The sequence below is a fragment of the Gossypium hirsutum genome, chromosome A11, assembly GCF_007990345.1.
Source record: "Gossypium hirsutum isolate 1008001.06 chromosome A11, Gossypium_hirsutum_v2.1, whole genome shotgun sequence".
Classification (NCBI taxonomy): domain Eukaryota; kingdom Viridiplantae; phylum Streptophyta; class Magnoliopsida; order Malvales; family Malvaceae; genus Gossypium; species Gossypium hirsutum.
In genome coordinates, this window is record NC_053434.1 from 102859052 (window position 1) to 102870763 (window position 11712).

General features: G+C 34.6%; 2 protein-coding genes across 3 annotated transcripts; one reads left to right on the top strand and one right to left on the bottom strand.

The window, feature by feature from the left end:
- Nucleotides 1-310: 310 nt before the first annotated feature.
- Nucleotides 311-1432, top strand: LOC107892156 (germin-like protein subfamily 1 member 11). The gene is made up of 2 exons (XM_016817166.2): nucleotides 311-589; nucleotides 694-1432. Exons 1-2 carry the CDS (start codon nucleotides 463-465, stop codon nucleotides 1230-1232), a joined length of 666 nt encoding a protein of 221 aa, XP_016672655.1. The 5' UTR covers nucleotides 311-462; the 3' UTR covers nucleotides 1233-1432.
- Nucleotides 1433-3721: 2289 nt separating this feature from the next.
- LOC107892147 (probable UDP-N-acetylglucosamine--peptide N-acetylglucosaminyltransferase SEC) lies at nucleotides 3722-11712 on the bottom strand. 2 transcript variants are annotated; one of them, XM_016817145.2, is made up of 27 exons: nucleotides 11255-11712; nucleotides 10749-10894; nucleotides 10567-10665; nucleotides 10406-10456; nucleotides 10176-10292; nucleotides 9940-9996; nucleotides 9336-9455; nucleotides 9090-9152; nucleotides 8906-8984; nucleotides 8385-8494; nucleotides 8230-8283; nucleotides 8077-8144; nucleotides 7891-7993; nucleotides 7581-7783; nucleotides 6908-7004; nucleotides 6476-6547; nucleotides 6258-6334; nucleotides 5970-6171; nucleotides 5683-5850; nucleotides 5324-5434; nucleotides 5161-5247; nucleotides 4931-5058; nucleotides 4769-4851; nucleotides 4555-4660; nucleotides 4323-4469; nucleotides 4087-4207; nucleotides 3722-3998 (listed from the first exon to the last, which is right to left on the bottom strand). In XM_016817145.2, the coding sequence occupies exons 1-27, from the start codon at nucleotides 11442-11444 to the stop codon at nucleotides 3885-3887; spliced, it is 2973 nt and encodes a 990-aa protein (XP_016672634.1). In that variant the 5' UTR covers nucleotides 11445-11712; the 3' UTR covers nucleotides 3722-3884. The 2 variants fall into 2 exon arrangements, with proteins under 2 accessions (XP_016672634.1, XP_016672643.1); XM_016817154.2 differs by lacking the exon at nucleotides 8077-8144 and having other exon boundaries at nucleotides 7891-8010.

An 11712-nucleotide genomic window follows, 5' to 3' on the forward strand; every position in this document is an offset into this window, starting at 1 on the left:
TTTTGGTGGTTTTTCCTTTAGCTGGTTGGGTGTTTTGTCTTTGAGGATTACTTATTCTAGTTTGTCTTCTGCTACCTACTACTCTCATAAATGGTGCAGAATTAATACAAATTTCTGTCTGGTTTTGGATAAATGAAACGTCCATTATCCTAATCATAAGTTATTAATGGAAACATAAGACCAATAACCTTGAAATATATATCTAGGATAAAGCAAAGAATCAGACAGAAAAGGAAGAAAAATAAAATTGCAGTTGTTGAGGAATATTCTTTTCATGGAAATATAAAATCCATAGCCATCTAGGCATATAGCAAGTTTTCACCTGCTTCATGTAGATAAATGAGGACCACTTTCACAGGTTTTCCATCTATAAATAGACCTATCTTCCATTAAGATCTCTCATCCTTCAATCAAAAGCTAACAAGTAATTGAAGTAGATATATAGCTAGAATATTGATCCCAATGAAGGGAGTTCAACATTTCCTTGTAGTTTTTTCCCTATTGATACTGGGTTTCACATTAGCCTCATCCTCAGATCCTAGCCCTCTTCAGGACTTATGTGTTGCACTCAATAGCACCAAGCATGCTGGTAGTATATAGGAATTTGTGCCATTTCATTATAATAATGACACTAATATTTGTATCATTTTATGTTTGCTAAAACTCTCTCTCTCTCTCTCTCTTTTCATGCAGTATTTGTAAATGGGAAGTTGTGCAAGGATCCAAAACTTGCCACAGCAGATGATTTCTTCTTTTCTGGTCTTGATAAACCAGGAAACACATCCAATGCAGTGGGATCAAGAGTTACTCCTGTTAATGTTGATCAAATACCGGGACTTAACACTCTTGGTATATCATTGGTTCGAATCGACTATGCACCTAATGGTGGTCAAAACCCTCCTCACACGCACCCTCGTGCTACAGAAATCCTAGTTGTGACAAAGGGTACACTCTATGTTGGCTTTGTAACATCGAACCCCGATAACCGATTATTTACCAAAGTACTGAAGACAGGCGATGTGTTTGTTTTCCCTGTTGGCCTCATTCACTTCCAGTTCAATATCGGGAAGACCAATGCCATTGCCTTTGCTGGTCTCAGCAGCCAAAACCCAGGAGTTATAACTATAGCCAATGCTGTTTTTGGTTCCAACCCAGCCATCAATAGTGAAGTCCTTGCTAAGGCCTTCAAACTTGATAAGAAAATGGTGGAATATCTTCAAACTCAGTTCTGATCAGATAAATTTAGTTCTTTGCTACTTTGTTTTGAACCATTGTATCCTGCTTGTTTCAATGCTTGCACCTCCAACTTTGTCTATGTTTGGTCATTTAATGTACAAGTTCATCTCAGTCCTTTGTATCCTCCTTGTTTCAATGCTTGCACCTCCCACTTTGTCTATGTGTTTGGTCATTTAATGTACAAGTTCATGATTTAGTGTGTGTTTTCTGTTTTTGTCTATGTTTGCTAAAACCATTTGCGAAATTCAAAATTATCTCATACACAGTATATTTGTTAACCATCTTTCGTATATAGGCATGCACAATGTACACTCCGTTTTTCAACGACACTTTTTTTGAATAAAACTTAGAATCACAATGTACACTCCGTTTTTCAACGACACTTTCTTTGAATAAAACTTAGAATTTATGTTATGTGAATGAAAAAGAATAAATAATTTAATGCCAAAGTTTTTGTTTAAAATTGGATCTATTTAAAATAATTAAGTAAATTATTTAAAGAAATTGAAAACAAAAGGTTAGATTAGGGTGATTTTTTGATGCATTTAGTGTGTAAGTCCTATGCATCGTCAATGAACAATAACACGACACATTAATATTCGTGAAATAAAAAATTAGTGATGTATTTATAAATAAATATTAATAATTTTATTTAAATATAAATTTGAAATTTGATATAAATTTTACACTCTAAACTCAAAACTCAAAAAAAAAATACCGTGATTATAATTAATATTTAATCATATTTGAATAAAATTATTTGCATTTATTTATAAGTCTTTTTCTATTTTTTTTTTGTTTTTTCTAATGATAAAGTATTTGGGTAATTTTTTCAAAATTTAAAAAGTTTTGTTTTATTTTATTTTATTTTATTGATGAAATATAGTTTTTTTGTTTTAAGATCTACATAGTGCCAAAAATAACCCTTAAATGTCCAAATTCAAAATTAATACGGCTGTCTGATGTGGATTCTCCCATATTAAACTATGATTATAAAAAGATTTTCAGAATTACATAAATAGCAAATACCAAAGCAAGTCAAAACATAGAACATGGAGTGGGACTTTTGTCTTACTTTGAGTTGAAATATTCTTGTCAATTGTTCGAACAATGGATAGAATGTTCATGTTTTAGTAGTAAATAATGATATGAATTTAATTAATTAAACAAAACATAGGCCTTATAATATTGTTATTGATGGTGACATAACAATCTATTATCATCCACAGCTCTTTCAGTCATGATTTGTAATAGTGACAAATTTTTACTTCTTTTTTTTATTTTAAATTTTTAAATCTATTCAAAAAATAGTTACTTGTCAGAGTATATGTTGAAAATTTAATATTTAACCTTTTTACTTTAATGTATTTAATTTGATTTTTCACTTTTTATCATATTCGTACTCCCAAAGTTATAACACTGTTAATTACCATCGTTAAAGTGAATGCATTAAATATTTTTGAACTCCAAAAAAACCAATTTCTACATCATAGCACTATTAAAATGGGTTAAGTTCTATAAAATCTTCTTGTACTATGTACGTGATCTCTCTACTTTTATTCAAGTTGCTAATACCTCCTCTAATCACTTTTTAGTGATCAACAAACCAAATCTAACTCACCAAATCCAAAGCCCAATCAAACGTCAACCATATCTTTGAAAAATAATTTTAAAAACTTTTTTTATGAAAATGTAATAATTGTCTATAATTTAAAAACTTTGATTGAACATTTCTCCATCTCAATTTCCTAGCAGCTGATACCTGCCCAGCCCATCAAAATAAAACCCATATCAAATTGGTTGGGCTCAGCTCAAGGTTTTCTGCGACAACCGAGGTCTGTTTTTATTTTTATTTTCGTTAACAAGTCATTCGTATTCCCTCTTTTAGTTCTCCTAAAGAGGGATGAATAAGGAACTATTAACATAAGGAACCTATCATATTTTTTGAGATATCTCAACTTTGATGCCGATGTTTCCATGCATATCTTTGCTATCTTTATCAGCTTCATAAACAATGCGTTGATTTCAATTTGCTTCTAGGTAGCACTTAGGCATGCAAATTACACATTTTAATAGAAACAGGGAGTTACTACCTGCTGAGGATGATGGCAATTGCCTCGCGCACCCAACGAAAGGTTGCCTCAACTTTCAATCAACAATGCTCGAGACAGAGAAGGGGGAAAAAACCCTTTTATTATATTGGGCGGTGCAGGGATGTATCAAAGCCTGTCCCATCCAAAACCTTTGGTCAACGTGCTCATGAGATTATCCTGTTGCCATCACATGAAAAAGAAAAAAACCAACCACATGATTGGCATTAATTTAACCCTCATTCATTGAATTTGGGTTGAGCCAACTGTGCTCAGGGTTACACCCAACTTTTTCTGAGGTCAATAAATCATGTAGAATACATGATCTTCTGTAACATTTGTTCAATCTCAATTCCAAAACCACATGAATAATCAGGTAAATAAAGTCTATGATAAAAGCTGAAACTCATCTCAGTAAAATCACATTGCCACCTTTAAGAAGACGTAAATATCAGAAATATATCTCATTACCATTGTGAATAAACAATCTTTATTCCTAAGTAGGATTTCTGGTTCTTCTATATCCTCTTAATTTTTATCTACAATCCTCGTTTGTTCCTATCTATCATAAGGGAAATCAAAGTCATTTTCAGTGACTTTGAAGTGCTGGGGCTGCTGCCCTGAGCAATACAGATTCCACATTTTGAAGTATGACCTCTCCAGATTCCGCACCTGCCATGGTTTATAACCAAAATTTTTAAGCATTTATAACAATATCTAATGCAGAAAATAATAACCTGCGACGTTAATTAAGCTTTACCCAGCGTGCTGTGTCGAAAAGAGGGCAAGTTAAACGAGCTGCCTTGAGTTTATTGGTAAGAGCCTGAAGCTTTGGCCTATTTAATGCCAACGAGACAGCCCTTTCTTCATATTCCTTCATACTGTAAAAAGCAGGAAGAAACTATCATAACATAAAGATTAAATAGGAAAACATATGACAGCGTATATATAGTATACACGCATACACACTCTCCAAGGACAATGTTAAAAACCTACCTGTTCACAATCATCTCCTCCCCCAAACCAGTAGCGAGACAAAGTGAACCAGCAACCCTTGTAGCCATTTTCTCAAGGGGTAGAGTCACCATAGGTAAACCAGCCCATAACACATCCGTGCCAGTAGTATGTGCATTGCATAAAGGGCTATGAAGAATAACAATGGAACCATCATTACTGAACTGCAGATCAAAATAAAATTGTTAAAGACAGCAGGGAAGAGAATACTTACGTGTCGAGACAGAGATCAGCTAAAGCACTGCGCCTGATATGTTCATGTTTCATTGCAACATCTGTGAAAATTATTTGCTCTGGCTGTACCCCTTGTGCAGCAGCATCTGAAATAAAGATCAACATCAATAAAAATATTAATAATAATAACAATAAAAAGAACTCAATATTATGAAGGCTTCGTTCTTCAAAGAAAACATGAATGCAGAACCTACATGCTCGCAGTCTCGTTTCTCCAGCAGCTGGGAATCTGAGGAGCCAAAGTGCACTATTTGGTACACGCTTAAGAATATTACACCTGAATTATAGAAGAAGTGAGTGAAATGACAAAATATGAATATTACTTTCATTGAACTCGGTGGTCATCCTCATATTACCAAGTATTAAAGATTTCAGGATCCATTTTATACAATTGGTTGAAACATGCAAAAATGAATTTATCTTCAGGAAGACCATAGTCAGATCGCTTGTGCTGACAATGTGGATCCAACACATCACGATTTTTCTGCAAACATTAAAAGTTAAAAGAATCAGGCCTTCACTGTCATGAGATTCTACTCGCAGGGAATAGATTCTGTTTTATTACAATTTTTTTAAAAAAAATCACCTGCTTATAATCATTCACAAAGTAGCAATGAGGGAGATGGACCAGTTTCTCAGAATAAATATGTGCATAGCACAAAGGTGAAACAAACTGGAAGCAAAGAAATAGCAGGTTAGATAAAGAACATATACATCATTGAAGGTTTATGTGAAGCACCAGTTATTACCTCATCAGTGACCAAGTAATCAATGTAATCTGCCCCAGTAGTCCCAGGGAATCCCATATATGAAACCTGTATAGGTGCTGGCTGCATGGCAAAAATTTCATTCCTTGCACCCTGTATTATTGAGCAGCACAATCATTTCATATTAGAATTACATAAAAGTTGATACTGCAGAAATGTAAAAATATAAGACTTTAACCACCTTATATTATTAATAAGGTATCAACCCAAATAAATCAAAGAAAAAAAAAGAACTTAGGTTCATTTTTATTATCATTTCATAATATCACATCAATCAAAACAGCTAGACTCTGAAAATAAAATTAGGTTCCACAAAGGATGAGAAAATTGATCATATTAACCTTAGTATACCCATTCAGGTTGATAAGGATCTGTATTCCATCCTTGTTAATCATTTTAGCGATCATATCTGATGACATGGAAGAGACATCTATAAAATGCTCAGCTTCAGACTGGATACGCTGTCTCCATTCAGTGCCATCATTTTGACTCAAGGCATAGCAAAATACCTGCAAACACCATGTTTTCATGTCAATCATGGCCACAAACTTCTAGTATAATAAGATTACCCCCCAACCCCATCCCCTCCCCGCACCCCAAAAAAATAAAGAAAAAGAAAGAGAACAACCTCTACATTCTCTCTGTTGTGCATGCCAAATACCGATCCCATGAGGTGTGACAAGGGGTGATTGCCGAAATCACTGCTTACATAACCAATCTTTAGCCTCTGATTTCCACAATCTTGCTTAATAGGAATTGGAGCAGGATGGTTGAAAGGAGGAAGAGCAAAACGAGATGCAATCAAAGAGCAATGAGCAGCATATTTACGGCTGCAAGAGAAGGGAAGAGATGTTACTGAAAAACTCTAGTTCACCGCAGCAAAATTACATATGGTACTATGAAAAGAAGTTTATACCTTATATCAAGTGCAAGCATTGGATCAATGGGATATGCTATAGCATGGAAAGGTTGCACACTAGGAAGAACTGACATCTGAGATAAAGAAGTTTTCTGGTTAATTGCACTGAAAAAGGAAATACTAATTGAAGTAGTTTCCAATCTTAAAAACAATGGAAATGGAATAACATAAAATACTAGGAATACGAAAAAAGATCCATGCATATCAATACTCACATTAATCTGCCTTTGGATGATGCCCTCAACTTCAGTGAACATTTTATCCCGATCCTCCCAGCAGCACACACACTGAAAATATAAAATCAAATTAGATCAGCTGATCCCAATTCAATAGTTCTCTCTACAAAAGGCTGTAAATCCACTAAGTTATTTTGAAGTAAGATCAAGTTCCAAGGAAGCAATTCCCACAAGATAATTAATGAAGCAAGTTGCATAAGTCTTGGCCTTAATTCATTCAATGAGTGGTTACTCTTAAGAGTCAGGCATATACAAAGAATATGATCACTTAGAAAAGGTTGAATGCCTTGAAAGAAACAGCATGTCCACAAAATGCTTCCTACTACTACATAAAATGATATCCCCTGCATGTAAATGTAGTTTTTGTGTAGATATCAATTCCATAGCGCGTTGAACTTCAAGCCATAGTACCTGTAACGTATGTAGGAGGTTACAAGTAGCTTCAGGAAAATCTGGTCGAAGAAGCAATGCCTGCTGATAGCTTTTGACAGCAGCCTCCACATGTCCACTGTATTAAAATTTACAAGTAAACCAAATTCAGAATCAAAGAATTGCTAGTAAAAAGGTTTCTTTAACCCCAATAGAAAGAATCATACATTATAAATCTAAATTGACAAGAGCAGGATGCATCAAATTTGTTTTTTCTCATTTTGGATGAAAATCAATCCACCACCTTTCTGAGATATAATGGATAATCAATAAAAGCCTATATGATGAAGTATATTTTAGGATTTACTAATATTCAAAAAGTGCAATCAACTATACAAGGATGATGACTCACATTAAGTTTTATTGATATTCAACCCTTAGTGCAGGGAATGCAATAAACTAAAATGATAAAAATCTACACCAAACAAAGAATAAGAATCTAAACTAAAGCATCATTATTCATTAGCAAAGGGCAAGGGACAGAAAGCTCAAAGACATTGCTAAGAAGTTGGAAAAAATTTCCAAATGAAAACATTGTTTAAATTCAGGAAAACAAACACCTTTCTTCCCCAAGAGTCCCATAAGATGCTACTGATCCTTAAAAATGGATGCCAAGGAATGTGATCATTAAAAGAAATTATAGAAAATAATTTACCTATCCTTATAAGCAGAAGCCAGATTTGCATGGGCTTCAGCCATATTTGGCTGGATATTAATAGCACAAATATAATCTTGAATTGCTTCACTCACTCTACCAATCTCCTTGTAAGTGTTACCCCTATTTACAAGTCCATCAGCTGCCAATGGATCAATCCGTAAAACCTCATTGTAACAAGTTATAGCTTCCATGTGATTTCCCTATGGTAAAAATAAAATACTCCATAAATAATAGAGCCAAAAGAAAGATGGAACTCTTTAACATAGCATCAAAAGAAAAAACAGAAAATCAAACACCAAAGAAAAACCTGTTGTTTATAGATTACAGCAAGGTTATTGAATGGAGCAGACAACCCTGTCGTCACAGTCAATGTAGCCTTATAGTAAGAAGCAGCAGCACCAACCATGTTCCTAGAATTCCAAAATATCTGGTAAAAATACCATTCACCAAAAACTCATCAAAAGCTAAATTTTCATATTCAAGGATAGCGTACCATTCCATATATATGTTCCCTAAGTTGGTAAGTGCTTGCGGATGGTTGGGTTGCAATGTGAGACATTGCTTCACCAGCAATGAAAAATGGTAAGTTCAAAAGATCAATAACTGTAAATGAGAAAATAGAACTTAGATTACCAGAAAAACCTACATTATAGCATTGAATTGCCTCATCAACACGACCCACATCTTTCAATGCATTTCCCTTCAAGTCAATAATTAAAAACATATTCAAGTTAGCAAACTTAAAAAGCAAAAGCTTAGAATTAACTATAATGTTTACAATCTGACACAAAGAAAACCAACCAAATTGTTGTAAGCTTCCACAAATCTTTGATCATAGGCAATAGCTTGCTTATAATGGTGGATTGCCAAATCCAGCTGTCCTCGCTCATAGTATGTACTAGCCAGATTCCCTGCACCATCAATAACATAAATTAAAAAGAAAATCCTTTAACATATAATAAAAATTCTGATAGCCCTAAGCACAAAATCCGTGACAACTATTGGGTCTTAGTAAGGTCTAGAAATCACTTTATAATGTTGGCTGAAATGCGATCTTCCTAAGACACAGTGACTTTGAGGTCAGTATGCGAGGAAGAGAAAACAAGAAATTAGAAAATGATAAGAGAAACCACTGCACAAAACAAATCATAGTTTCGAAGAAAAATAAAACAGGTATTGTTGACTTTAGTCATTTACTTAAATACAACAGGAGAAATAAAACATATATATCTGCAATCAAGCAGCCAGATGCAACTCATCTGAAGATTTCAACCTTCATAAAGAGAAAATATAGTTGACTAAGGTGAAGTAGCAGCACTTACCCAAAGCTACTGGATAGTTAGGCCGAGTCTGAACAGCTCGCTGATAACAGACAATAGCCTCCTGAGGCATTGCCAAAGCCTGGAAAGGCAAAAACAAGATATATTGTTTTTTCTCCGATACAGAAAGACCAGTCCATGGACTAGCAGTGACCCAGCATTACAAGCACAGGGCAAGAAGGCTTACCTTGTAAATATTCCCAAGATTTAAATAAGCCTCAGGAAACGCAGGTTTGAGTTTAACAGCTTCCTGCATTTGAAATTTACGAATATAAAATAGTTCTTAAAATTAAAAAAGGTGAAAAATTATATCTCACAGAAACTTCTCAAGAAAGAAAGCACAGGGAAAAAGTCATATCCAAGCAAGCAGAACAATGAAAATTGCAGATAAAAACAACAAAAGAAACAATGATGGAAACAAGATTCAGCATACCTTGTAATACTGAAGGGCTCGATTTAAGTCACCTGAATCCATGAAAAGACCGGCAAGGTTTGACCATGCAATGGCAAAAGTTGGCTGTATCCGAAGAGCCTCAAGATAACAACTGTATGCCTGCACAAAATGTTAGATTCTGACAATTTCGAGTCTTTGTAGATGGAAGTTACAACAAGAGCAATCATCATCTGATCCCCTGGCCTGTAGAAAACAACTTGATATCTGTACAGAACTGTGATATCGAGACACAGTTCCACACATGAATTACTTCCATCAGTAACTTACCTGATAAAGAACACGAGAAAATCTAGATCTAGTAAGGATGTTTTCCCCTCACATTCTGTTTGGCAGGATGGTAAGAATCTAGGCCAGGTTAATCCAGCAATGAATATACACCCTCACTGGACAAAAGATTAGACCACTTCCACCAAATATGGATAGAAGGAGGTCCAACCAAAATTCTAATTGCAGGTGTTCAACATTGGACTTGCAAAGGGCATGAATACATCAGTTAAATAATTCAGCCCAAGAATTCACATTTCTGCTACTACTTATGGAGTTGGTTATCAAATTGTAGAAACATTTAATCCTTGACACTTACTTCTTGAGCCAGACCTTGTGCCTTCATTAGATTTCCAAGGTTACTATGAGCATCCACCTGTAGGGCAATTAAAAGATATTGGTCATAAAATCTTATTGAAACTAGCCATGCCTCAGTTTTTAAGAAAGTAAAGGAACCAAAAAAAAGAACGAAAATGAAATGCAGGACTTCCAGTTAATTTAAAAATTAGAGCATTTAATTGGATTAAAATAACATAAAACCAGATCAAAATATACCAATAGAGGATTTAATTGCAGAGCCTGACGGCAACACTGTGCGGCCTCATTAAATCTTCTTTTTCGCATGTAAGCACTAGCTAAATTTGACCATGCATCAGCAAAGTTAGGGCGAAGCTGCATCAATAAAAGTTTAACCAAAGATCAGCAAACAGACAAAAGATTTCAATAGCAAAGGAGGGAGACAATGCTTTAGGGGCAAAACTGAAGTTCCAGAACCATATGCAAACCTCAATTGCAATCATATAGTACCGAATGGCAACATCAACATCGCCTTTTTCCTACATATTAGAGCAAAAATAAACCTTCATCAGTTCTTCAAAAAACCCTAGCTCTTAAGATATAAATTTTACTTCAGCTGGAAAGGATTGATGTAAAGATTAATAAGTACCTTCCAAGCATTTGCCATGTTTCCATAACACTCGGCAAAACGAGGCTGAATTCGAAGGGCTTCTTCATTTTTGGCAATGCACATGTCGTAATCATGCAACTGAGGCATACACAATAGGATTATAAAACTACAAAATCAAAATCTTCTAAAAGAATAAGAGACACAAAAGGCAACTTCTTAACCTGATAATAAATAGCACCCAAAAGAAGTAGATTATCAGTACGAAGTGGATTCTGGTCGTAAACAGCATTGCTATGATCCAATGCTTGTTTGTAGTTTCCAGATTTGTACAATTGATGAGCTAGAGCCAACTGCATATCTTCATCAACTGCATCAAAACCAAACCAACATCCGCACAAGCAGTTAAAGAACATTATACCGATCAAAATTTCAATCATTTAATAATTTAAAATAAAAACTATACAATAAACTCTTCCAAAAAGTCTTAATTGATTTTAGTTTTGAAGAATTATGAATACATATAATCGTGATACAAAAGAAACTATATATAATCGTAATACAAAAGAAACCCTAAAAATCTAAAACCTTAGGATAGTAAAAATCTAAAATCAAATATCGTTAAAAGAAAAGGAGAATCTAGCTGAAAAAGCACAATTTTAATTTAAATAAAAACTTTATAATCAAAAATCGAAAACCAGGGAAAAAAAGTAGAGACAGAAAAGCGAACCTTCAAGTGAATCAGGTCCTCTATGAGGCACAATACCAAGGGAAGAAGCCGGCTCATGTTTCGCCCCATAAATGGAAGCTTTGCCGGAAGCCAGTGCCGGAGAGTCGGAAATAACATCAGTAGGATCGACGACACTGCCTCCGTAGGTGGAAGCCCTAGAGATGGTCACTCCGTTGTTCAACGACAACATGTCCAATGTCCGTCAACAAAAATCCAATCATCAAAAAGAAGAGAAATCGAAATTTATGAGAAAGGAGAGCATGAGAGAGTTTTAGATGATGATTATTATCAGTATATAATGAAGAGATGAAATCTAAGCCGTACAAGTAGGGAAAGAAGAGAAACGTTAGGTGATATGGGCAAAAACAAGAACAAAGAAGACTCGGTTTGTTACTGACACGTATCTAGTTTTATGATTTGTTTTGGACCTTCCTTGATTGATTATCTTTTGACTTTTG